The sequence below is a fragment of the Delphinapterus leucas genome, chromosome 19 (genome assembly GCF_059928025.1).
Source record: "Delphinapterus leucas isolate spDelLeu-1000000601 "Yukka" chromosome 19, BTC_Dleu_Yukka2, whole genome shotgun sequence".
NCBI lineage: Eukaryota > Metazoa > Chordata > Mammalia > Artiodactyla > Monodontidae > Delphinapterus > Delphinapterus leucas.
In genome coordinates, this window is record NC_143147.1 from 15,291,071 (window position 1) to 15,316,581 (window position 25,511).

Consider the following 25,511-nt stretch of genomic DNA (forward strand, 5'->3'; position numbering starts at 1 on the left):
GTTAGCTGCTGTCTTGAGAAAACCACATGAAATTCACAAAGCACAAAATAGATGTAATTGTGATATGACAAAAGGAATCTACTATTATAAACCGGGTTCATTGCTGGGGTCTGTGAAAGTGGTACCTGGGGAACCTCAAGTCATTTTGTTTGTACAATGAACATCTCAACAGATACAGAGGAACAGGGAATTCCCGGGAGGTCCAGTGATTAGGACTCCACGCTTTCATTGATGAGGGCCCCAGTTCAATCTCTGGTTGGGGAACTAAGATCCTGCAAACCACACTGCATGGCCAAAAAGAAAAAAAAGAAAGAAAGAAATAGAAAGAGCCAGTGGGCATTTTCCATCAAGACTCCAAACACATAGCAGGTGCTCAATATAGACCCACTTAATGGAATCAGCTTAAAATGATCGATAACGTTAGTCAAATGAAAATGAACAGAGAAGCGGGGTGATTCATAAAAGGCCTATCTGCTCACATTCCAGGAACCCATCTGGTATGGAAGGTGAGGTCTAGTCCCTTCGACCTGGCTCCTTGTTCCCAGGTTGTGTGCGTGTGTGTGACCCCAAGTGTCTAGAAGTAGGTAGGGCCTGGGTTTCCCTGCTGTCCAGTGGATGCAATATCCTGATGAGTTTACGTGGGAAACTGAGGAAGGTGGGAGGAGACTCTGATGGGCCAGTAGCAATGGGAATCTACCTGTGGGAGCAGGGGGATGGAGCGTCTGAGGCCACGAAGTTGATCCTTGGTGTCCGTGTGACCATGAATAAGTCACTTGGCGTCTCTGAGCCTCAGTCTCCTCATTTGTGACATGGAAGTGCTAATCAGAGGAGTGAGGTCACACAGGGCTGTGTGGACGCAGCCCTTGAGAGTGTCCTCAATATTTTATCCTCCGCTCCAAGCCTTCTCGAGTATACAGGAGCTTCGGGTTCTGACTGGGGAACTGTGAGGGCCTGGGTACCCTCACTCAGCCATCCCTCCCCAAAGGAACCAGGGCTTCAGAGGGACCACACCTCACCTGTAGTTACAGCCTAAACCAGGGCTCTGGTGGGAGCCGGACCTCTGAGAGACTGAGGCCATGGGGATGAGGGTCTCCACTCAAGTGCAGTACTGCCTGGGGATCTGGAGTGGGATTTGGGGGGCTTCCCTGGGCACTAAAGAACAGAGTAGAGGCAGATGGGAGCCTTGGAACCAAGAAGGGCCTGGGGAAGGGCTGAGGACAGGGCCTGGTGAGGCCAAGAGGTTGATGAGGGTCCTCAGGGCTCTCTAGGCCCTGTTGCCAGGGAGATCATTTCCTTAGCAACCAGGCTTCTGGGTGTTGTGTGGGCCCTGGCACCCCCCACACCACCACAAACCACCTCCTCTCTTCTTTTTATTCTTCTTCCAGTCACCTCTCTGTCAGGGAACGGTATACCCAGGCCTTTCCCGTCCCCTCAGCCGTGCTGGATCCAGAGACCGGGGAGTAACAGTGGGACAGGGCCTCCACCTCCCTGGTCAGCTCCCGCAGCCACCCCCTCACGTCTCTGGCATTACAGGCTACGTGCCCTGAGGAGTGGTGCCGGGGGATGTCTGGGATGTGGGCCGAGCCCAGCATGGGTGGCTGCGCTGGCGAGCACTGCTCCTGTTCTGCTTGGGGCACCACTGAACCGTTCTTGTGGCTCAGGGCCTGAGGGCTGTGGGGCGGGGGTTCACAGGGTACGCGGAGGCCTCTAGGCCCAGCTCTGACTGCATCTCTCTTTTGAGCGGCCTTCCCTCTGCAGTTTGCTGGAAGCGGATGGTCTGGGTAGGTGGCTCCACGGCAGCCTGGGCCCAGGGAGTCCAGAACCCCTGGGTGGACTGAAAGCCTTCCCAGTCCTTGGGGCAATCCCAGTTGTGGGAGCAGATTGTTGTGTGCTGACGTGGGGTCTTCTCGTCATCGCTGTCAGTGTCAGGAGCCCAGGCTACGTGGCGGTGGGCGCAGCGTGCTGAAGAGTCTCGATGGCGACAGTGGCGAGTGGGTGGGGGCAACACGGTCATTTTCACAGGGTCCATGGTGCACCGAAGGTCGACTGCAGGGGCGCTCTGCTTCGGGGGCTGGGTCTGCTTCCCAGGTGAGCATAACTCAGAAGCTTCTGTGGATCGGGGACAGGTGAGAGGCTGGTGGGGAGCCTGGCTTCTCCAGGGTTGGAGAGGCAGGTGCAGGAAGAGGATCTGCATAATTACGGTGTCTGAGCAGGGAGAGCGGGAGAGGAAGGGGCCCGCTTAAGGTCAGGGCTAGAACACCTGGTTTCTGCCTTTCCTATTCCCCAACCTCCCCATCCTCCACTTACCTTTCTCACAAATAACACGAAACACTTGGTGTAAGAAGCTACGGAGTCTGCGCCACGGCTAGGTGGGGGAGGACACAGTGACTCCAGGCAGGCCCCCGCCACCCGGCCTGCCCCCCAGCCATCCTGCCAGCACCCTCCCACCCGGCCCCACCCTGACCAGCGTCACCGTATTGACGCCAGTGTTAACGCAGATCCTGATGAGGTCCAGCAGCGACAGGATGGAGTTGCCCAGGTCCTGGCAGTTGTTGGTGCTGGGGCTGTGACACGAGGCCCACCCGGGCCGGGGCCACTCAGCCGTGGCCATGGGGATCCCTAGGCCCCCAACCTACTGTGCCCACAGTACCACCGGCCGCCTTCCTGTCCCAGAGGCTCCTGGGGGTAAGCAGGTCACAGTGATGTGGGGCTCTCCCTCAAAATGTGCCAAGAGGGAGAGTCCTGGGCCTGTGTTTGACCCTCCAGCCTGGGCCAGGGCTTAGCAGAGGCCAAACCCTTCACCTTGCGTGTCTCTCCTGTAGCCAGCCACCTGCACCAGCCCATAGGCCCTCTGGCCTGTTTGGTGTCTGTCCCCATCAGCCCCTGCCTGGTCCTCTACGCCAGGCTCTGACCTCTGCACAGACACTGGTCCTGATCTTAACTCCCCGAACAACCCCATTACCAATGACCACCTCACCCCAGCACCCACTCCCCCTTTCTCTCTGACCTCAGAGCTGTTCACTGGAAAGGGCTGTGGGCTCGGACCCCCTCCTTCTCCCTCACTGGCAGAGTCACTTCTCCAAGGTTTGTTTCTTTAGAGCCCCACCCCTACCTCCCAACACAACAGCAGGCAAAACCAACAGTTAAACTTTTATATTTACAATATTCTCTTCATCTTTTGCCAGGTTTAAAAATGTGTACAGAGCCGCGAAGGGTTGGGGTGGGGACATGGGATTGTCAAGGAATTGTTCTGGGGACAGGGGCTGGGCATTGGAGTCCGTGGCTGAATCATGGGATCCCTCAGCCCCCCTCCCATGCCCCAGTTTGGGGGGCATCTGTCTACAGGGTTCAGGGCCCAGGTCCCTAGCATTTAGAAGGCAGGGCTGTTTGGAAAGGAGCTAGACCAGGCAGGGGAAGGGGTGGGAAAAGAACTAAGTTTCCATGGGTGGAGGTGGGGGCAGAAGGGACAGTCAGGAGGCAGAGTTCTGGGGAGCCAAGACCAGGGATTTGGGGGTCAGTGGAAGACAGCACTCCACCCCCTATTCAAATTTGGCACCAATGAACCCACAAAATGCCAGCAGACGAGGATTGGCTCCTTCTCGGCTGGTGTCCCTTGAAACCCTTCCCGACATTGTTCCTTTCCCCAGAGGCCCAAACCGTTTCTCTTTGGGCAGTCACCTTACACACATCCTTTCAAATCAAATTCTTCCTGCTGGTGTCTGCCCAAGTGCCGTCCCCCACTGCCCCCTCCATCTGTTCCTCAGTACAGCTGACCCCGTTCTCTCCCCCAACCTGTCCGGGGAAGCCTTTCTCCCCTGCTCTCCTCCCCTCCCCCCCCACTGCTCCTTTCCTTCAGCCCTGGGGGAGAGGGGGCAGGTCAAAGGAGGGGGTGGGCAGCTGAGGGGAGAAGATGGCTTGAGACCAGGAAGGGGATGTCTTCAGAGGGGGACGGCGAAGGGGGGAGGGAAAACGGGCAGAGAGGGAGGGATGAGACATGGCGAGAAGAGGGACGCAGGCAGGACCCCTTTAGCTGCCATCTCCCCCTCTCCTGTATCCTACCTGCCCGGGTCCAGGGCTGAGGAATCCTTGGCACGTTTTGGGGGGTCTTCGCCCCTCAAACCCACCTCACCAGTTTGGCACGGATGAGAGATGGTCTGAGGACTGAGGGAAGAAGGGCTGCCCTCAGACCGCGGTGAGGGCTTTGGTCAAACATGCACGGCCTCTGCGGGTGGCAGGTGCCACGCAGCCCCCCACCCCCCGAACTCTAGGGGAAGGAAGGGCAGAGCTTAGGGTCTGTTCATCTCCTCAGGGTTTCTCCCTCCCCCTCAGCTTCTGTCAGTTTGAAGTCCTTTCACTTGTCCTTCTCACAAGTCTCCCTTGTGAGAAGTTAAGTGCTGGGCCTGAGGCCCTAAGATGCAGGGAAGTGCTGGAGAGAAAGGGGCCGTCTGCATGGGAAAACGTACATCCACATGCAAGAACATGTTTCCACTCAGAAATGCATCCTGGACCCAGGGGACGCAGGATCTCCTCCCTTCCCCGCGGCAGGGAATGTGTGTCTGTCATCTGTGGAAGGCGAGGCCTGCCCGGGGGAGACCATGCTTCACCTCACTTGTGCCACGGGGGATACACATGCTTCGCTGGGGCAGGAGGGCTGGGGGCAGGGCAGGGGGGCTGTGATTTCCTCGCTGCTTCCCAGGCACCACCCTGCGTCGTCCGGTGGCCAAGGGTCGCTGTTTGTGAACACACCACTTCCAGGGTCTCCAGGGGGTGGGAGGAGGGAGGAGGTGGGAGAAGGCATGAGGGAACAGGATTCTGGGGCACAAATCCCCACAGAAATTCTTTGAGGGAGCCAACATGTGTCCAGGGCGGCAAAAAAAAACCTCACCCTGCACATGGGAAAACACACCCCCTCGTGAGAAAGCACACCTCCACGTGGGAAAATACTTCCACGTCTCCACACACCGAAGACGGGTGTCCAGACGACGGAGGGGAAAAAACACCCCCCCAGTTGTTCAAAGGCCCAAGTCCGGAGAAGAGAACGGGCCACTCCGCGCGGGAGAAGCGCACACATCCCGGCGAGGAAACCCATGTCCACCTAAAGCTCCTCGACGTGTGACAGCTCCACACGACAAAAGCCTGTCGCCAAGTCCTCCTCCCTGCCTTCTGAGCGGGCCGGGAGGGCCGGGGAGGGGGGCCTCCCCGAGCCGCCCCCTATACCCGAGTGGTGGAGTGGGGATGGGGGAGCGTGTTGTTGTGGCTGGTAGCGGTGGGGGGAGGCGGGGGGAAGGGCCCAAAGGGATGGAGGGAGGGGGGTGGCGGGGGAGGGGGTGGCCCCAGGCCGCTGGGCAGCAGGGTCAGGGCCCCGGGGGCCAAGAGAGGCACATCGTCCGGCGCCCGGCGCAGGGCCAGGGTGTAGTCGGGCGGGCAGGCGGGGCGCAGGGCCTCCGCAGGGTCCGCCCCGACGCCCCCGCCCCGCTTCAGCTGCAGCGACACCAGCTCCTCCTCGGGTGGCAGCTCACGGCCGGCCGCAGGGAGCAGGGGGCCCCCGCCGGGCACGCCGGAGCCCGAGCCGCCGGGGGGGCTGAGCCGCCTGCACCGCAGCTCCTGCCGCCGGTCCCGCTTGTAGTAGAGGGCGGCGAAGGCAAGGATGTTGAGGAAGAGGAGGGAGGCGCCCACGGCCACGGTGACGCTGAGCTCCGTGGAGTAGTCTCGGGAGTCCCCGGGGAAGCGGTCGTAGGCCCGGGGGCCCGTCTCGGGCTCGGGCTCGGGCGGCAGGGTGGCCGGAGGCGGCGGGCGGCGAGTGCCGGGGGCACCAGGGGGCGGGCGCGGCGGCCAGCGCGTGGCGTAGGGAGGGAGGCGCGTGGTGGTGGTGAAGAGCTCCGTGTGCAGGCTGTGCAGGTGCGGCACGAGCTCCAGCCAGAAGGCCACCTTGTTGGCGCGGTAGTTGTCGCGCACGCGCGGCTTCAAGCCGATGTGCAGGTACTGCTTCTCCTTGCTGTTGAACTTGCTCCACACCACCTCCTCGAAGCGGTTGGGCTTGGTGTGGATAAACTTGGTGTCCTGTGGCACCGGCTGGTTGGGGTCGCTGTGGACACAGGGGGGCAGGGAAAGGAGGAGTAAGGGTTAGGCTCCCATGAAAGGCGGGGGTGGGGGCGTGCTATGGGAGGAATGGGGAGAGAGATGGACAGAGATGCAGAGAGCTGGGGAGACGGGAAGAGAGACAGAGACGGACACGAAGAGACAGAGAAACTGCCAGAGACGGACGGACAGACAAATAGGGATGAAGCCAGACTGCCAGAGACAGTCTGAGATGAGGACAGAGGGGCAGAGAGGGCAGAGACAGACCACCAGTGACAGAGGCAGAGTCTGAGACTGAATGAGATAGAGACATATGGAAACAGAGACACAAAAGGACATGAGAGACAGCCAGGGGGAAACCAGCGAGTACAGAGTAACCAGATCAAAGCAAGCAGAGATATCAATAGATTTCAAGAGAGAGAGGCAGAGACAGCAATAGACAGACAGACACAAACCCTCACACACACTCAGATACACAGATGGGAGCACTCAGACAGCGGGCCGAGCTCTGGGAGGAGAAGGAGAGAGCTGGGTGGGCAAGGGAGGGAAGGAGAGACAGACACGGAGCCAAAGGCACCAAGTGAGCCCGCCCGCCAGAAAAGACAGGGACCTCTCTGTCCAACTCTTCTGAGTCTTCAACACACACAGAAGAGCTGTCCGGCAGGTGTCTGAGTCGAGAAGGCAAGAGTGCCTTGATGGAGGAATGATGGCCGTGTGAAGGAGAGGGAGAGAAGGGGCTGAGGATGGAGGGGGTGTGTGCCCTGACCCGCAGAGATGCCTGACCCAGCCCCTCTGGCCCTCACCCGGTCTTGGCGAAGTTGGTCCAGTAGGTCATGACCACGGCGCTAAGCATGACATCATTCTTGGAGAAGTTGCAAGGGAAGAGGTCGGTGGCGCCCACCATGGGCACACCAAAGACGTAGGGTAGCTCGTCCCCGTGCGCTGCATCTGCCCACTCGGGCCGGCCCTCAGCCTGGCAGTGGTGGTAGAAGGTGTAAAAGTAGACAGGGGACTGGTAGTCAGCGTGCAACTTGGCGGTGGCCACAGCCGGTGCCACCCACTGGTGGTCGGTAAAGAGCGCCAGCAGGGTCTTGCGCCGCATCTCGCCATTGTCCCTGTCGGCCCAGTCTGTGTACATAAACTTGATGGTCTCCCGCAGCACATCCTTGCCCTCCGGGTAGCCATACAGGTTGTCCACAAAGTTGGAGACGGTGAAGTCGAAGGCGCTGGCGGACACGCCGTCCTCGCTCTCCGCCGAGTCCTCCACGAACTTGAGGCCCTCTCCCTGGTTGACACCGATGAGCATGTCATAGTTGAGGAATTCTCCCTGCTGCATGAGGATCTCAGGGTCATCGGGGACTACGTCACCGTCCACCACGGGCCCAAAGGCGATATGGTAGCTGGGGAGAAGGGGTCAAGGTCGCATCACCTGTTCACCGGCCTCCTCTCAGCTCACAGCCTGCTGAGTTCTCTGCTCAGAAGACCCCTCTCCCCTAGTTAAAACCTTCTGAGCCCTTCAGGGTACTTGGCCTCTCGGGAAGTCCTCCCTCAAGCACTTCATGGAGCCTCGTGCACACTGGCTCTGTTTAGGCACCTCCGCTTAGGGAAGGCTTCTGGGAGAAGGCAGGGCCCCGGGAAGGCCTTGAAGCCCACCTCTCCTGGCTAAATGGAATGCCTGTGGCCTATGGCCTGCGGGCACCTCTCACCCTCAACCTCCTTGGAACCAGCAAGGAGAATGGAGGCCTGGACCTGGCACTCTCCCACCCCCATACCGGGCGGGCTGCACGTCCTGGTCCACCAACTCCCGAGAAGGCTTCCGGCGCAGACACTCCACGGCCTCGGCGCTGTCCTCCCGGTCACAGCCCACCTTGGCCGCCAGCAGCCGCGTGTACTTGAGCGGCTGGTAGTTGACAGACCAGCTAGAGATGGCAGTGCCACTCTGGGCGATGGCCTTCTGGAACAGCCCTGGTGGGACAGGCAGGCTTTAGGCTGGGCTGTAACAGCCTGAGGGAGGAGAAGGGGGACCTGGTGGGGTCAGGGGTGTGAGAAAGGGGACAAGAGGGACAGGCTGAGGAGGTGGCTGGTACCTTCCGAATGGTGGGAGAGGATCAGAAGGTTGACACAGGAGGCCCCTGCTCCAGATCCGAAGATGGTGATGCGCTCGGGGTCGCCCCCAAAGTGGGCAATGTTCTCACTGAGCCAGCGCAGGGCCTGGATCTGGTCCAGGAGCCCATAGTTGCCTTTGGCAGCCTGGTCCCCAGTGCTGAGAAAACCTGGGGGTAGAGGAAGAAAGAGGGCTTCCTGGGGATGTCACAGCACTCTTGCCCTCTTTCTGGGCAGCTCAGTCCAGCCCAGAAGCCATTCTGCTTCTGTTGGGTTTAGAGGAACCCTGCCGGCAGGCCCTCCTCCCAGACTCCAGCCCCTAGAGTTGGCTGCCCACCCTCACCGAGCACCCCAAGCCGGTAGTTGAGTGTGGCTACAATGACGTTGCCGTAGGCGGCCAGGACAGAGCCATCGAACATGTTCCCGGTGCCCTCCATGTAGGAGCCGCCATGCAGAAACAGCATCACCGGCTTCTTCCCGGAGTCCCGGATATCTGTGTGGGGAGGGGGCGGGTAGGTGGGCCGGGGGGTGGGGTGGGGGACAAAGACACAGTCAGACCAGAAGCAGCACCGCCCAGCTCCCAGGCCTGCTGAGTTCCAGCCCTGAGCTCAGGGGACATGTCACTCCCATCCCTGGGGGGCAAGACCGGATTCCCCTCCCTCCCTCCCCAGCTAGCCCTGGCAGAAGATCCCTCCCCACCTCCTGCCGGTGTGCCTTACAGCACTTCTCCCCATGCCTGGCAGACCTTCCAAGAAGCCTAGCAGAGGCAGGGCTGGGGGCTGGCCCTCCTCAGGGCATCTGCTGGACCCAGGGGAACCCCTCCCCACACACACACAGCAAATCTCCTTCCTGCTCCTAGGAAGAGCGAGCTCCCAAGGCTGCCACTGGAGCTAGAGATCCTGGGAGGGTCCTGGCGTTTCCTTCGACTCAGGCCGTGGGCCTCAGCTCCACATGGTAGCCTGGTCTGTGGGTGAGGGGGTGCCAGGCCCTAGGGTCCCTGGGGGCTTGGTCTCCTCCCCGCCCTAATTCCTTTCTAGGTCACCTCGCCAGTTACCATGGCAACCCCCAGCCTAATTACTGTGGCAGGAGGCGGCAGGGTGGGAAAGAGCCTGCCTAATGAAGCCAGGGTGCAGCTCTAGTCTCGGACCCCCCAAACTGGCCTAAGTCCCGAGCTCTGGATCCTTCTCTTGCCATGTCCCCAAAGGATCCCATGATCACTCCCATATGTAGAAGGCCCCTTGAGGCACTACAGACCGGACTGCGGGGTAACTAATTCTGGAAGAGGGTGGGAGTCTGAGAGGGCTTGCCGGGGTCCCTGCCCCTGCAGCTCCTCCACGATGCAGCCACAGTGCCTGTGCTGGCGTCACCCCTGGCCTCCAGGCCCTCCTCTTTCTTGACACCTGCAATCTCTGACCAGCCTGGGCACTCGGGCAAATAAGATCCAGGCCTGGGGTGACGCCAGCACAGCTGGTCCCCAGTGCCTCTGCCCGCCTCCCTCATGCCGCTAGGAACTTCCCTCCTGGCAGAAGGTCAACCAACAGGTCACTGAGACACTCCCCTCCATCCCCCCACAGACAGCTTCCTGCCTCCTGTCTCTTAGGACCTTCTATGACACCTCCTTCCACCTGACTTTGGCCAGGAGCTCCTAGGTGGGCAGTGCCCTCTCTGTGTCCTCCCCCAATCCTATTCTTCCCTTTGTTCCTGAACCTCCAGTGGCCTTCCAACAGTTCAGGCTGGTCTCCTTCCCTCGGAGGTCCTGTCCTAAATGTCCTCACTCCTCCCTGCTCCTCCCCACCCAGCACCTCCACTCCCAGCGAGGGGGGAGGGGGAGTCAGAAAGGGGAGGAGCAGGAAGGGGGGCTGGGGCGACAAGAATTCAAAACCAACAACAAAAAACAGGATCAAGAAAGAAGAAAGAAAGAAAAAAACAACAACCAAAAAACAAGAAGCTCTCGGGGCAGATTCAACAAGAAAAGAAAAAAAACCCAAAAAACCAAGAAACCAAAAAAGATCCGTTTTTGGAAAAAAAGAAAAAAAGAAAAAAAGAAAAAAGTTCTTTGCACTTTTTCAAAATTTTGTGGTGAAACTTCAAGATATTGGGCCCTGTTTTCAAAAATGTCCAAATTCTTTAATTTGCTTCAAATGTGCGTTTTCTGCATCGGACAGGCTTTTTTTTGGAAACTGTAGCAGGTTTCTGTTGTTTCGATTGTGTCATCAATTTGCCAACTTAAATTTGTTTTTTTCAAATGTTATTTTGCTCCAAATTAAAATTGTTTTTTCAAATGTTATATTTCACAAGTTTCAAAACAGTCCAAATGTCTGTCAAACTAAACATTTTATCCAATTCTTTGGTGTTTTTTGGTTTTTGTTTTTTTTCTGACATTCCAATTTCTTTTTGCACTTTATTTTCGCCATGTTTAAGCTTTTCTTGCCGGTTTTCTAGTGGGTCCAACATTGTTCAAATTTCGTTTGAAGTTTTCATAATTCTTTTTTCCAATTATTACAAATTTTTCTTTTCTTTTCTTTTTCATTTTTAGTTGGGAAAACGACTGAGGGGCCTTGAGGGCTGTGAGGGCATTAGTTAGGGGCAGGGCCGAGAGCGTCCTCTTATCAGCAACCACATGCAGCAGCGGGATTTTTAAATCTACCTGTGTCTGGCGGATTGAGCGTCGCCTCGTCACGTTTTTTTGTGAGCGGACCTAAGACCGGGAACACAAAACAGAGAAAAAAGGACAATTTTGTGGGGAAAGATGGGGGTCGAGGGGAGGTGGTGGATGGGGAGGGGAGGAGAGAAAGCAGAAAAGGGGAGGGTGAGGGGCAGAAAAAATAAGCCGAAAAAAGCAAAATTTGTTTTCAAGAAAAAGAAACCAAGAAAAGAGAAAAACGTTTCTACAACCCAAATTTTGTTCCCCTCCCCGGAAAAAGTCATGCCCCAAAGAAAAGGCTGGTTTTGGGGGGGTGGGGTGCCTGAGTGGGCTGAGGCCTGTCTTAAGACATATTGATTTGGCTGGAAAGGATTTGGCTTGTCCAAGTGTTTGCTAATTGCTGGAAATGAAACGGTGTTAGAGGTGGGGTGGGTGGGAGGGGAGGGGAAGCCAACCAGGGAGCCTGGGAGCCCAAGGCCAGCTGTGTCCCGCCCGGGGAGGGGCGCCACCACTCACACAGGCCCTCTTCAGGACCAGCCAAGCACCTGCCCACTCCCCTAGGCTGTAGAGAGGAGGGGTTCCAGCAGAAAGGACTCTGCTTCCCTCTGGACCCATCTGGAGGGCAGAGGGTAGGATGGGGTTGGGGCAGCCCGTCCCCACAGCTCACAGCCCCTGGAAGCCCTCAGCTCTCCACTGGCCAGCGCGGGGGAGGTCAGTGAGGGATGCCTGCCCACCTCCCAGCCTCTCACCAGCCAGCATTTCTCTTCCATCCGCACTCACAAGCCTGACTTCTCACCCCATCTCCCTACTGTGGGGTGAAGCAGGGAAAGGGGTCATCAGGTCTTGCCCTCCACTCCACCTCTTCCCTCTGACCCCCCTCCCCACCCTCATCCCTTACCCAGGCCTGCTCTCCTCCCCCACAGATGGTGAACTCCCCACCAGGGGCGCCAGCCCCCCACCAACCCCTGCTCTAATGCCAAAAGCCCCCCTCCCCAATTGGGGGTTCAGTCCACAAATAGGGAATAGGAAACACAGTGCCCTGAGCCAGCCCGACACATAAGGTGCCAGGAGGTGCGGGGAGGCGCAAGGTGTGCCCCGTCAAGGAAAGGCCTCAGACTGGGCTCAGAGTTTGGCTCTAGGCTTCTTTCAGATTGGGAGATTAGTCAAGGGAGAGCTGGAACCCAGAGACCTGAGGGGTTCCCCCAGGCTGATCAATTTCTCCTCAGTGGCCTGGGGACCAGCATGAGGAGGGATGGGTCAGTAAGGCTGAGGCCAGCCTCTGCAAGGCTTCTCCCAACTGGTGGTGATGGCCCCAAGGGGACCCATTAGGATCAGGGCCTGTTCTTCTCTGACAGGATAGGGATGGGGATGAAGTCAGCAGGGCGTGTGTGCGTGTGAGAATATGATGTGTGCGGCTGTGTGTGTATGAGTGTGTGTGTGTGTGTGTGTGTGTGTGTGTGTGTGTGCGCGCCTGAGTCAACGTCTTCCTCTCAGAGCGGGTGTGATTTAGTGAGATCACCTGAATGTGTCAGGCCCCAAGCAGGTCTGCAATAAGTGATGGTTAAAAATACAGAAGGTGTGGGCATGGGTGGGGTGGGGGCAGGGTGGGCAATTTGTATGGAGGTGTTGGGGTGGACAGTCCATTAGTGGGAAGTGCTGGGTGAATGTTTCACATGAGGGGTGACGAGACAATAGCCCACTGAGAGGGGCTTTGCAGGCGGGACAGCTTTCTACCTGAAGATGTGGGTGGAGAGTCCACGAGTGGAGAGCATTGAGATGGGTGGCCTATTGGAGGCACTAGGGTGAATAATTCACTGGTAGGAGGGCACTGGGGTAGGTGGTCCATGAGAGGGCAAGGGAAGGTAGAGTGGACGGCTCTGAGGCAGAGGGTGCTGGGATATTGGGGAGGATGTGTGGAATGTATTAGGGTAAGTGGTCTATCAGAGTGCTTGGAATCTGAACAGGATTGGAGGAGAAACTTCCGTGCATTGTGTGTATGGGTGGCTAGGAGGCGTGGCTTATACGGGGAGGGGTAGTGATGGTGTTGAGGCGCATGAGGTGTCCTGTGATTGGCATGTCCTCTGGGTGCAGGGAGCGAGGTGTTGGAGTACTTGGTCTGTGAGTAGGGTGTAGGGTTGCCACCTGTGCTGTCACAGCCTGAGGTATGATACTGATGACCTCTAGGCAGGAGTTGGGGTAAGCAATGTCTGAGAGGTGTTGAGAACATAGGGGACTGTGGTGTGAGTAGCCTGTTGGAGCACGTGGTCCAGCTGCAGGGTTACTGGGGTAAAGGTCTGCGTATGGGTGTTACTAGGGCACATGATCTATACCCAGAGATACTGGGGAGCACAAGTCTATATGGGTGACAGGGTACACAATTCCAGAGAAGTGTTGGCGTCCGTGCTGTGTGAAGGTGCTGGGAATTTTGATATGTGGGATTCTAGAGCACAAGGTCAGTGTGCCGGTCGGTTGGGTACCTGACCTGAGTGTTGAGTATTTGAAATTCCTGGTCTTGTAGTGGGACTTGAGTTCATGATGTGTGGGTGTTGGGTGTGTAGGGTGTACAGTGGGGTTCCTGGGTACCAAGCCTATATGTAAAGTTGTTGGAAAATGGCCTGTGGCGGGTGTTATCAGAGTGGATGGTCTCTGTGTGTGTCGGGTGTTTTGGAGTGGTGACACGGGGAGTAGGAAGGATAACGTGGGGGCTCTTTGTGAGGATGGTCTGTCGGGGTGGCTGCAGGCCTGCTGATTACCCTCTGCCATGGGCTGCTGGAAAGTACTGACACTGGTTGGGCTCGATGTGCTGGAGGCTGGCTGGGGGGAACTGTCCGGTGGGAAACTGCTGCTGGGGACTAGAGCACTGCCGCAGTGAACTAGAGAGTTCATTGTCAAGAAGAGCCAGGTTGGAGCCCCGGGGAAGGTGTTCTGTTGGGGATGGGAGGGCTGTGCTGTGAGTGGAGGGGCCCTTGGCAAGGAGCTTCCCTGATCCTTCGGGAGTGTATAGCGATCAGGGGACAGAGCATCCTGGGGAAGAGGCACTCAGCTCAGGTGAGGGACCCTGCATGGGACAGAAGGACGTCTGCCCATGCTGGCCTGGGGAGAAGGAGTCTTTGCTGTCCTTGAGGTGGAGGTGGAGCTCAAGGGGGTAGTGGCTGGGGACAAGCCCAGGCCTGGGCGCAGGAGATGGGTCAGAGCCGGAGTGGCTGTCTAGACAGCTGACGATGGATGCCTCCACCACCTGATCGCCCTCAGTGTCCCCTCTGTGTGTGCCTCTGTGGGCAGCGGGTGGGTAGGCCCAGCCTAGTCCTGCTGCCCTCGCCATCGGCTCTCTGGGCGCACAAAGAGCTTCTGGGCTGACTGTGGGATTCGTTCCTGGGACTGCCTGGCAGGGACCCGTACCACCCTGGGAGGGCACGCAGAGCCCGCCGGGACGCACTGCCCCTCACGGCCCCGGCGAAGGCCCAGCTCCCGGCCCGGGGCCTGCCGGCGCCTGAGGGTGTGCATGGATGTCTGTGGGCTGTGTCCACCGGGGGCCCGGCCAGGTGCCCGCGCCCTTACCGTCCTCGGTGGGCACGTAGAGGTTGAGGTACAGGCAGTCCTCGCTCTGGTTCTGCACGTAGGTGGCGGCCGCCTCCAGGTTGTCGGTGAACCACACGGGTAGCATGATGGCGGGCAGCGCCCCGTGCAGGTTCTGCGGGCAGGCGGGCGGCAGGGTGGTGGCGTTGCGCACGCCGGGCCACGAGGCGGGGGCCTCAGGCGGCTGGAAGCGGCGGGCGCCCAGGGGGGGCGTGGCGTAGGGCACGCCCAGGAACTGCACGACCGGGCCCAGGATCTCGTTGTTGAGCTCGCGCCGCACGCCGCGCACTCGCCCGTAGGCCGTGTTCACCACTGGGAAGCGCTCCTCCCCGAGGCTGCCAAGACCCAGGCCCGGGCCGCCCGGGGCGCCGCCGCCGGGACCCCCTCCCCCCCGCTGAGCCCCCGCCAGCCCCACCAGACACAGCGCCAGGAGCCACATGCTGATCGGGGGACCCCCCCTCCCTCCCCGGGACCCCCCCCCTCGGAGAGAGAGAGAAGGGGGGGGAGAGGGAGGGAGGCCCCCCTCGCCCCAGGAGGGAGGAGGGGGCGGGGGAAAGGGAGGGAGGAGGGGGGTGGGGAGGGACCTGGGTTAGACGGGACAGAGAAGGGGTCTGTTCCTCTCCATGGAGGGGGCGAGGGGTGGGGAAGGGGAAGGAAGTGGGAGAAGGTGAAGGCAGGCCCAACCTGCGGGGAGGAGGGACAGACAGACGGACGGACAGAAAAATACAGAGAAGAGGTGCAAGAAGGGAAGGGAAATTGGACGGGGCAGACAGACAGGAATGGGGAAACAGAAGAGACAGGTGGTTAGTGACTCGGAATTCAGACCAAGTTGTCCCCCTTCTTCCATCCTCTGGCCCCTTGACACCTCCCCCCCACCCCAGCCACCCCCTCCCCTCAGCAGGGACCCAGATAGAAAAGTCTGAGGCTGGGGTGAGGTCCAGATGTGTTAAACATCTAGGACCATCAGAGGGGAAGGAGGGTCAGCTCCCCAGACCCAGTACTTCCCCTTCCAGCTGTTTATCCCTCCCAGGCATGTTCTCCTCAGGGACTCAGGAGTCCCAGTTCCCACCTCCCTGGGAGGGATGAGACAGACAAGGAAGAGAGAATAAAAATACCAAGTCATTAATTAGCAGGAAGTGGTGGGTTTGTTTATACGTGTTAATCACTCCTGAGCTGTAATTTCATGGCACTGAACTCCCACCCCAGGCCAGACTTGGGTCTTTCTTGGGACTGCACAAGCCCAGCACCTTACCCTCCCTTCAACATCTCATTCTAGAAGGATTTGTGTAGTGGGGGAGACCCCTGCACCCCAGGGCCTCTCCATTTCTCCCCTCAGAAGTTAAGGTGCCTTGAGGCAGGGAGGGGATGGGGAGGGGATATTGGAGGGGCAAATCCGGGGACAGGTGCGTGATTCTGCAGCCGGTTGCCGGGCGACAGGATGCTGCCCCGCAATGCTACCTCGGCAACGGGCTGCAGCTTTAACCCTGGAGTGGGGGTGGGGGTGGGGGTCTGGAGGAAGACGGGAAGGGTCTGGGTTGGTTATGGGGTCCATTCAGGGCATGAGGAGGAGAGCAGAGACATGAGTCAGAATGCTAGAGTTTCCCCCAGCCTTCGCATAGAGGGAGAAGTATATGTGTTGAGGGGAGCTGGAGACTAGGGGCCTAGAGAACCCTAAAAGAGCTGCCTCTTGCCCCTTGTTGGCCAGTCAGAACTAGCCCTAGTGACCAGGCCTCTGGCTGGGAAGAAGGGTTGCTGAGGTGGCTTTAAGGAGAATCAGATGCACCCACCAATGGCTCCCCTCCCACAGTCTTGAACAGCCTTGAACCCCAGACACCTCTTCTTCTATGCATGGCATTTTGACCCATGCCCTGGGGACAAACCTTGGCTTCTTCTCATCCCATCCCAGCTATTCACCTCCCCTTCCCCTTGCCAGCCCCCACAGTTGCTGCCTTGATGCCTGGGTGCTCAGGGCAGCAGGAGCAGGACAAGGGAACAGATCGGACTGAAGGGGCAGACACCAGGGTCATCTCAGCAAGCCCCCCCCCCCCCCCCCCCCCCCGCCGCCAGAGCTGTTTGCTGACGCGGGGTTTTCAGAGCCAGGCACCAGCCCGCGGCTGGCTCTCTGCAGGTGTCAATTTATTCCAGAGATGAGGACACAGGAATCCTTACCACACACACCCAGTCATGCCCTCCCTTTCTTCAGGCCCTCTTAAGCTCCTGTTCCCCCACCACCTGGAGGGGGCTTGGGGCTGGCTCCTCCAGGTTCTCCTCTGCCTATGCCAGGCTGGACTCTGCTTCCATGGCCTTGCCGCCCCTCCCCCACCCGCCCCCTCCGCCTCCCGCGAACAAGGTCTGCCTCTGTCACCCCCCTCCCTTAAGGTACTTTGGGCCCCTGGCCTCCTCCCTGCCAGCTTCTCTCCCTTCTTCCCTCCCACTGGAGCCCTCCCCCCCATCTCTCTCCTCTCCATAGCGCTCCCTCAGAGCATCTTTCCACGGCCTCTTCCAGCTTGCTCCAGCTCTTGCCTTCAGTCTCTCGCCCCTCAGTCTTCTTTCATCTCTCTCTCTTCTACACCTCCCTCTTTGGTGTTTCTCATTTTTCTGTCTCCTTCAAATCCCTTCCCCAAATTTCTCTCTCAAGCCCCTTCTATTTCTCTCTCTCTTTCCCTATTTCTGTCTCCCCCATTTTCTCTCCCCTGCTCTCCTCATCTCTGTCTGCCACATCTTGCCCCCCCCCATCCCTCTGCCTTGTTCGCTCCATTCCTGCCCAGGCCTGACTCCCCCGGTCAGAGAGAGTTGAGGGACGGGGGCTCAGGCCATAGCTCCCCCCCTTCTTCCTGCAGTGGGGAAAATGGCTTGGCCGGGAAGGGGAGAAGGAGGGGGAGGGGGAGATGGGAACACACGGGGTCTGTGGGCCCATTCAAAGGATCATTCATGGGCTGGAGAGAGGCAGAGACAAAGAGACCGAGACGCAGAGACACGGCGAGAGCATCCCTAGGCGGAGACACGCAGACAGAGCAAGCTGGGGGAAACCAGGCGCAGGGAGAGAGATGGGGAGGGGGAGACCCCAATGGACCGCCACGCAGCCCCCTCCACCCGGCCCGGCTTAGCTCCTACCTGGCTCAGCCCTGGGGCCGTGGTGCCTCCATCCAGGGCTCTGAGTAGGGGGCGGACGGGCTTCGGGAGGGGGGCGGCGGCCTCTGAGCCCCCGCGGCCCCGCAGGCCCAGCCCCCGCCCGCAGCGCCTCACCCGGCGGGGGAGGGAGATCGCCCCAGCCCCCGGGGGCGGGGCCGGGATCCAGTCGATCCCCGGGGAAAGGAGAGGTAGGGGATGGGGTCAGGAGGAGCCCAAGAACAGGGAACCCCGCAGTGGGGACGGCGGAGGGAGGAGGAGGCAACGGGACAGGGCTGGATTGGGAATCCACTGGCTCCGTGGGCTGGCTTCGAGGGACCGAAAGGCGGTACAGGCGGAGGATCCTGAGGGATCGGGTACGGGAGGAGGAGTCCACGGCAATCCCCAGGGGGCCAAAACCCGGGAGCGCAGGATCCGCGGTGCAGGGGCAGGGATCCAGCCGGAATCCTCAGGGAGGGGGAGGGATCTAGTCGATCCCGAGGGCGGGCGGGAGGGGGAGGTCCGGGGAGTCAGAGGAGGGCGGGAGCCGAGTCTGGAGCCCCGGGGCGGGGGTCGGCACAGATTCTAGGAGGGAAAGCGGAGGTAAGGGGTAGGCTTCGGGCAACGCTCAGCAGCCGGGAGGCCCGGACTCCTGGCCCCGCGCGCCAGGGCCCGCCCGCCCCGCGTCCATCCCAGCCAGAGAGTGATGATCCGCCGGCTGAGCAGCCGCAGCAGCCCCGCGCGTCACCGCGCGGCCGCCTCCCCCGCCCCCTGCCGAGAGAGCGGCGCACACCCCTCGCTCGCACCCGCCTGCCCGCCCGCCCTCCAGAGTGTGGGGGGGATTGGAGAAGGTGGAAGGGAACGGGAGTGGACAGACCGACGGATGGACGAAGCAGGCCAGCAGGGCAGGGTGGAGACACCCCCCACACACACCGTTATCTCCCACCTCCGGGTTCTCGCAGTTAGTGCGGGGGGTGGGGAAGGAAGGAGGGGGTGAACTCTAAGGGGCGGGACATCGTATGAAGGCGGAGCCTTCGGTTCTGGAGGAGGGGCCATTTGGGTAGTGGGCAGGGTTTAACGGTGGTGGGTGGGGCTTGGCTATCCGTGAGGCCGCCTCTTTTTGGGAGTGGGTCTGGTTTAAAGCTGAAAAGGAGGAGCTTGTGGGGAAAGGGGCGGAACTTTGCAAGGGGACCGGGATCTTTGGAAATTGGCCGGAGGTGGGGGGGGGCGAGGTGTTAAAAGAGGCTACCAACTTGGAAAGTGGGCCAATCCGTGACGCAAATCCTCTAGTCCCGCCCCCCCAACCCCGCCTCCACTGCTCCGCTCCTCCGCTCCTAATTGGTTCTGGTTTCTCCGCCCGCCAGAAGTCTTCGCCACTCAACAGAGGTTTTAGAAAGGCCCAAGTACCCGGGTGAGGACCTGGACGCTGAAATGAACACGGACCGGATTGGGCACATGTGGACTTTATTTGCATGGGAGATCGGGATTGGCTGGCCTCTTGGGTGGCCCAGGCGGTGTTCGTCCGGCGCGTGACCGTCCACTGCCATGGCTGGTTCGGGGGCTGCTTTCCGCCGCCTGGGCGCCTTGTCTGGAGCTGGGGCCTTAGGCTTGGCCTCCTACGGGGCGCACGGTCAGGAGGCTGGGGATGGAGCTGGGATTGTGTTGGGGGCGATCTTTAGGGTCTGGTGCAGAGGCGGAGTCTATGGGAAGTGTCGGCCCTCCCATCGACCAGACGACCCGCGGAGCCCTAAACCTTTTAAAGTCCCTCAGCCCGGCCCAGTTGGTTCCCAGAACTGCCCAATGCGTGTTTCCACCAATTAGAAGCCTACTGGGGGCGCCCTTTCTCGCCTGCGTCCACCTGGGTCCCCCTGGGAGTGGGGGCGGTCGAGGTTGGCGCTAGGACTGGTAACCTTTGCTTCTCCTTTCCACAGGAGCCCAGTTTCCGGATGCCTACGGGAAGGAGGTGAAGTAACTGCCCTGGGGTCCTCGGCTTCGGGGCCTATGAGGGCAAAAAGTCTGGGGTCCCTGAGGGAAGTAGGGGAGGGACAGGGCGCGGGCCTTTGTAGCGGTAAGGTATGCAACTCTTGAGGCCTGGGCGCCTGACGGAGGGGCAAGCTGGGACTTGAGAGGTGGGGTTGGAGGACGAACTCTTGTCCGTTGTGTCCCCCCGGGATCCTTCGTTGCTTAGGAAGTCCCCCCATTTCTCCTTTTCTTGCAGCTCTTTGACAAGACCAACAAACACCACTTCTTACACAGCCTGGCCCTGTTAGGGGTGCCCCTGTGCAGAAAGCCCCTCTGGGTAATTCCTCCCACCCCTAACCCTGACCAAGCCCCACCCACTCCCTCTAGCCTGCCCGGTTCTTACTGGCCTGCATTCTGCCTTGTATCTCCTTCAGGCCGGGTTACTGCTAGCTTCTGGAACTACCTTATTCTGCACCACGTTTTACTACCAGGCTCTGAGTGGAGACCCCAGCGTCCAGACTTTGGCCCCTGTGGGAGGGAGCCTGCTACTCTTGGGCTGGCTTGCCTTGGCTCTTTGAGCTTCCTTGTGTTTAATTTCTGGGTACTTCCTTTTAGAAGTGGAGCAGGGAGGGGATTAAAAGAGAAAGGCAAATAAAGAACTTTGGAGTCTTTGTTCATCTTAACCTCTTAAAGGAGGAAGGGTAGGGATTGTCAACCTTTGAACTCCTTCCCTTTCCTAAGACCGAATCAGCGAGACTTGGGCCTGGGTGGAGAGTCAGGGTTCACTTCAAGTTAACTTGTTATGAGGTTCTTAAACTGGTGGACATTAGAGTCATAAAGAATGCTTGAAATAATGCAGATTCTTGCCAAAGCCCTCTTCAGGGCCTGGCAATCTGTATTCTAATAAGCTCATCTTGTGGTTCTGATGCTCACTAGCATTAATACTAGATTTCTGTAGGGTAGTGGGTTTTCTTTCCTTTTTAATTTTTTATTGGAGTATGGTTGCTTTACAATGTTGTGTTAGCCTCCACTGCACAACAAAATGAATCAGCTATACACATACAGAGATCCCCTCCCGTTTGGACTTCCCTCCCATTTAGGTTACCACAGTGCATTAGGTAGGGTTCCCTGTGCTCTACAGTATGTTCCCATCAGTTGTCTATTTTATACATAGTATCAATAATGTATATGTGTCCATCCCAGTCTCCCAATTCCTCCCACCCCACCCCTTTCCCCCTTGGTATCCGGGTAGATGGTTTTTTGAGTAGCCCCTTACTCTAGAAGTCAGGGTTAAGGCAAGGCGGGATGAGGTGTCATTAGTTACAAAAAATACTTTGGGGTTCAAAGCAGGGACAGAACATCATGTATTGGGGGTCAGAAAATGCTTCACAGTGCTTGAGATGATTCTTAAAAGAGCTCTGTTGTGTGGCTGAAACAGTGAACAAAGACAGAGGTGGGAGGGGAGGGGTATGGGGCCACCTGAGTCCTCGGTGTGGGATGAGTTTCTGACTTAGGCAGGAGAGGAATGAGAAAAGGTGGCAAGGTGGGCTGGAGTAGCACCTATAGCAGAGAACTGGAGGGTATTTAGTGGGCAATTTTTATTAAACCAGTGCTCGTCAAGTGTTGGTCACGTGTCAGACAGACACATGTTACAAGGAAATTGAACCATGCACGAAACAGACACCATGTTTCCCTCGTGGGGTTTCCCATCTGGTATAGGAAACAGACCTTAAACAACTAAACACAAATATATCACTGTGAGGTATGCTATGTGCTTGAAAGAAAAGAACAGGGGGGCTGGAACAGTGGGGCAGTGGAGGGTGTGCCCCTTTAGATGGGAAGGCCTCGCAGAGGAGGTCCTGTTGAAGCTGGAACTAAGCATGCGCAGCGTGGAGGGCACGTGTGTTTTTGGCAGAAAGAATACCTGGCAAACAGGCCGAGATGGAGCAGTTTGAAATCCCTGAGGCAGGAGAGAACTGGGCGGGTTGGAGAAAGAGCAAAAGCAGCGTGGCTGACGTGTGGTGTGGTGAGGCGCTCAGAATTTATTTGCAGCGCAACGGTTAAGTCACTGAAAGGTTTAAAGTGAGAGAGTGCTAGGATCTGATTTATGTGTTTAAAAGATCTGGAGAACCAATCAGAGGACAGCAAGGATGGCAACAGGGAAACCAGCCAGGAGGCCACTAAAGAGGTCCAGGTGTGAGATGGTGACGGTGGCTTGGCCGAGGGTGGAAGAGGTGGTAAAAATGTTCAATTCAGAAGGGGTGAATGAGAGGGAGATTTCTGGTTTACGCACCGGGTTGGATGGAGGTGCTGTTACTTAGATGAGAAATAATGAAGGGTGGGGCAGGTTAGAGGGAGGCAGATCAGGAGGTCAGTTTTGGACATGTTGCTTCTGAAATGCCTGGGAGACATCCAAGTGGAGGCACCAAGCAGGTAGTTGGGGAGCTCAGGGAGGTGTCTGAGCTCAGGAGAGAGATCTGGCCTCAAGTTTACTCTGCAGCCCACTCTGGTCAGTCTTCTATCCCATCTCTTCCCCATAGATGCCCTTGGAAGGATCCCATGAATCACTATGACCTCTTGGTTGCCAGACCCAGTGGATGATTTTCAGTCTCACCTTCCTCAGCCTCTGCAGCATCTGACACAGTTGGCCACACTGTCCTCGAACACATCCTGTTCCTTCTCTGACACCACTCTCCTGCTCTTCCCTATCTCTGTGGCTCCTCTGCCGGCTTCTTGTCTATACCCAATTTAAATCAATGGTTTCCAAATTTTAATTAAAAAAAAATTGAACTCATAGGTATACATATTTTAATTTCACCTTTTAAAATTTCTATTTTTGTGTATATTTTATAAACGTGCATATCTGTATAGTATACTGGGGGGTACATACTTAATTTTTCTGACGGTGTGCATTCAAAAAAGTGCAGACCGTTTAGCTGAGTGAGACGATTTCTAGGTAATTTCATTTGGCCCCATAGCTTTAATTACAATCTGCATATTTCTAAATCCAGAATTTATCTCCGACCCTAGTCCTGGCTAAGCTCCAGACCCTGTAGCAGCTGCAGTGTACAGTGTTCAGTGGAGACCTGCAGGAGTGAAGTGATGAGGGAGAGCGGCGTGTTCCAGACCAAGGCAAGAGCCTTGGAGGCAAGAGAGCCCTGTGCCGTCAAGACCAGAAAGAATTGCTGGTGGCTGGCTTGAAGATCATGAGAGGGTCAGTAGTGAAAGATGAGGACAGACGGGGCCAAATGGTGGAATGCCTTGTGCTGAGAGGTTGGACCCTTCTGAGGGCAATGGGGAGCCACTGAAGCATTTATATCCAGGGAGGAGGCATACACTTGAGGTGTATTAGTAGAGGATCACAATATCTCTTCATTTTAAAGATGAGGGGAGGGATTTCCCTGGTGGTTCAGTGGCTAAGACTCCACGCTCCCAGTGCAGGGGGCCCGGGTTTGATCCCTGGTCAGGGAACTAGACCCCACATGCCACAACTAAAGAGCCCACAGGCCACAACGAAAAAAAAAGATCCTACATGCTGGGATGAAGGTCCCGCGTGCCACAACCAAGACCCAGTGCAGCCAAATAAGTAAATTTAAAAAAATTAAATAAAGAGGGAAATTCCCTGGCAGTCCAGTGGTTAGGGCTCTGCGAGTTCACTGCTGTGGGCCTGGGTTCAATCCCTGGTTGGGGAACTAAGGTCCTATGAGCCGCACGGTGCGGCCAAAATAAAATAAAATAGAGTAAAATAAGGCCTCAGGGGGACCTCCAGAGTGGTCCAGAGTGCCAGTGGCAGAGCCGACACTGGACCCCCAGGCTCCTACTTCCCAGTGCAGTGCCCTTGCTGCATTTCCATCCACCCTTCATCTCAGGCAGCATCTGGAGCACAGGGAACCTCCAGCTGGAGGAAACCCTGACATTTGGCATGGCCACCGTCCATGTAATATATCCCTAATACCTTTGCTTTGATCCTCCCTGTGGGTCAGACTCTTGGAAAACCAAGATAAATAAGGACCACGTGGTAATTGGTCCCTGTTATTGCTGCACATTGTGTCCAGTCTTCTCAACAGTCCTGCAAGTCAGTGGAAAGTGAAGCTAAGAGAGGTGAAGCAACTTCTGTGTCATACAGCCAGGACCTGGGGAAGCTGTGATTGAAACTCTCTTCTGTCCAGTTCCCAAAGCTGAGCTTTTTCCTTCTTGTACATACCGAGAAACTCAGATTTCAGCAGTGGAGACAGACCCTTTAAAAAATAATTTGATACAATGTGTTCAGTGTTACAAGTAGATACTGAGGTGGGCTTGTTTGCCTTAGGAGACTGGTAAGACTTTGGCGCATTTGCTGGGTTTTCAGCATGCATAGTTCACCAGAAAAACGGACAAGATTATACTGGTAACAAGTCGAGGAGAACTGGAGTGCCTGGAGCTCAGGATGGAGTGGGCAGGCAGGAAATGACAAAGCAGTAAGAGTGAAGGGTCTCCTGGGCCAAGCCTGAGTCAACTTTGACTTCCCTTTTCCTCACATTCTATATCCAAGCCATCATCAAGTCCTGTTGGCTCAAATACATAACTGGAAACTGACCATTTCTCACCACCTCCATTGCTACCACTCTGGCAGCTGGTCCACGCCACCTGCAAATCTCATCTAGCTTTCTGAAAGAACTTCCCTCTGCCCTTGCCTATCTACAGCCTACTCCGGACAAAGCAGCCTGAGAGAGAGACAGAGAGAAATCCTTCTAACACTGTCACCCTCGGCCTTAGCTGCAATTTAAAATCTGCTGGGGAATTCTCAAAAAGTTCCTATGTCTGCACCTCACCCCAGATATTCTAATGTAATTGCTATGAAGTGGGGCCCAGCTAGAGGTATTTTTACAGCACCCCAGATGATTCGAACTTGTGGCCAGGGTTGAGGAACACTGTCACAGTATGTAAATCTCATATCTCTTCTCTGGCCAAACCCTCCAACACTTTCCATTTCACTCAGAGTAGAAGCCAATGGTCTACAGGGCTGTATGTGATCTGGCCTCCTGTGACCTCTCTTTCCTCCCCCTCGTTCATTCCATTCCAGCTACACTGGCCTTTTGGTTCACTGAACAAACAAGGCACACTTCTACCTCAGGGCCTTTGCCCTTGTTCCCTCTGTCTGAAAAACTCTTCACCCAGAAGTCTGCATGGCTTAATCCTTGACCTCCTTTAGGTCTTTGCTCAGCCATCACTTTCTAGTCTGCCCCCTATAAAATTGCAACTCTCGTCCACCATTCTCTGTCCTTCTTATCCTGCTCTATTTTTCTTTATAGCACTTGTCACCGTCTGACTTCTGATGTATTTTATGTACCTTGTCTGTCTCTTCCCCACTAAAATGTAAACCCCAGGAGACTGGGAATTTTTAAAAACTGCTAAATATTTCTATTACCTGTCTGACATATAGTAGGGGATCATTAAATCTCTGTTGAATAACTGAACTTCTGTATGTCTGTGTTTTGGTGGAGGCTGGCGCGTGGTTTGGGCCAGGTAGAATCTGGGGCGCTAAGGGATACCAGGGGAGAGGTCCAGCATTTGGGTTTGAAGATGATGACTGAAGCTGTAGGACCAGTCCAGAGGAACATGGACATAGGGACAAAGGAGCCGCCAAACCTGCTTCTCCCCATGTGCATCTTGATGGGTGAGACCTCCATCTGCCTGGTCACCAGACAGGCACCTGAGGTCATCCTGGACTCCTCACCTCCACATCTCACTTCCCAAACAAGTTCTATATTATTGTCTAATTATCTCCAAAATCTGCCACTTCTGTCTGTCCACACTATCACAACCATCCTCTCCCCCAGACTACTGCCAACCCAGCCTGGGGGCCTCTGTTGGTCTCCACCATACAGGTTAAATGGTTTTCCTAAAACATCTGACCTTCTCCCTCTGACTGAAAATCTTTCAGTGGGCTCCCCACTGCCCTGGGGGCCAAAGCGCAGCTCCCACAAGGCCCTCTGTGCACGTGGGCCGGACTCTGAACTCATCTCTTGCCACTCAGCCTGTAGGCCCCCAAGGCGCAGGA

At 57.0% G+C, this 25,511-nt stretch overlaps 2 protein-coding genes and 1 pseudogene across 3 annotated transcripts; 1 reads left to right on the forward strand and 2 right to left on the reverse strand.

The window, feature by feature from the left end:
• Positions 1-1,083: 1,083 nt before the first annotated feature.
• Positions 1,084-2,292, reverse strand: LOC149744768 (spermatid maturation protein 1 pseudogene; annotated as a pseudogene).
• Positions 2,293-2,655: 363 nt separating this feature from the next.
• LOC111171406 (neuroligin-2) lies at positions 2,656-18,264 on the reverse strand. Of its 2 annotated transcripts, none has more exons than XM_089899864.1 (8): positions 17,516-18,264; positions 14,384-15,085; positions 10,829-10,879; positions 8,525-8,674; positions 8,166-8,351; positions 7,851-8,043; positions 6,882-7,478; positions 2,656-6,085 (listed from the first exon to the last, which is right to left on the reverse strand). In XM_089899864.1, exons 2-8 carry the CDS (start codon positions 14,838-14,840, stop codon positions 5,212-5,214), a joined length of 2,508 nt encoding a protein of 835 aa, XP_089755990.1. In that variant the 5' UTR covers positions 14,841-15,085; positions 17,516-18,264; the 3' UTR covers positions 2,656-5,211. The 2 variants fall into 2 exon arrangements, with proteins under 2 accessions (XP_089755990.1, XP_089755991.1); XM_089899865.1 differs by lacking the exon at positions 17,516-18,264 and adding an exon at positions 11,575-11,633 and having other exon boundaries at positions 3,119-6,085; positions 14,384-14,443.
• A 717-nt stretch (positions 18,265-18,981) lies between these two features.
• Positions 18,982-20,130, forward strand: LOC149744769 (transmembrane protein 256). Its single transcript, XM_089899938.1, has 4 exons — positions 18,982-19,139; positions 19,441-19,472; positions 19,728-19,808; positions 19,906-20,130. The coding sequence occupies exons 1-4, from the start codon at positions 19,055-19,057 to the stop codon at positions 20,047-20,049; spliced, it is 342 nt and encodes a 113-aa protein (XP_089756064.1). The 5' UTR covers positions 18,982-19,054; the 3' UTR covers positions 20,050-20,130.
• Positions 20,131-25,511: the final 5,381 nt, after the last annotated feature.

Excerpts from the sequence above, each read along its gene's own strand:
- LOC111171406 (XM_089899864.1), bottom strand. The coding sequence starts at position 14,840 with ATGTGGCTCCTGGCGCTGTGTCTGGTGGGGCTGGCGGGGGCTCAGCGG. Across the intron at positions 10,880-14,383 it reads CTACGTGCCCACCGAGGACG|GTCCGCTCACAAAAAAACGT; the intron begins GTAAGGGCGCGG and ends TCCCGGTCTTAG. Across the intron at positions 7,479-7,850 it reads CAGGACGTGCAGCCCGCCCG|CTACCATATCGCCTTTGGGC; the intron begins GTATGGGGGTGG and ends CCTTCTCCCCAG.
- LOC149744769 (XM_089899938.1), top strand. The coding sequence starts at position 19,055 with ATGGCTGGTTCGGGGGCTGCTTTCCGCCGCCTGGGCGCCTTGTCTGGA. Across the intron at positions 19,140-19,440 it reads GGCCTCCTACGGGGCGCACG|GAGCCCAGTTTCCGGATGCC; the intron begins GTCAGGAGGCTG and ends TCCTTTCCACAG. Across the intron at positions 19,473-19,727 it reads CGGATGCCTACGGGAAGGAG|CTCTTTGACAAGACCAACAA; the intron begins GTGAAGTAACTG and ends CTTTTCTTGCAG.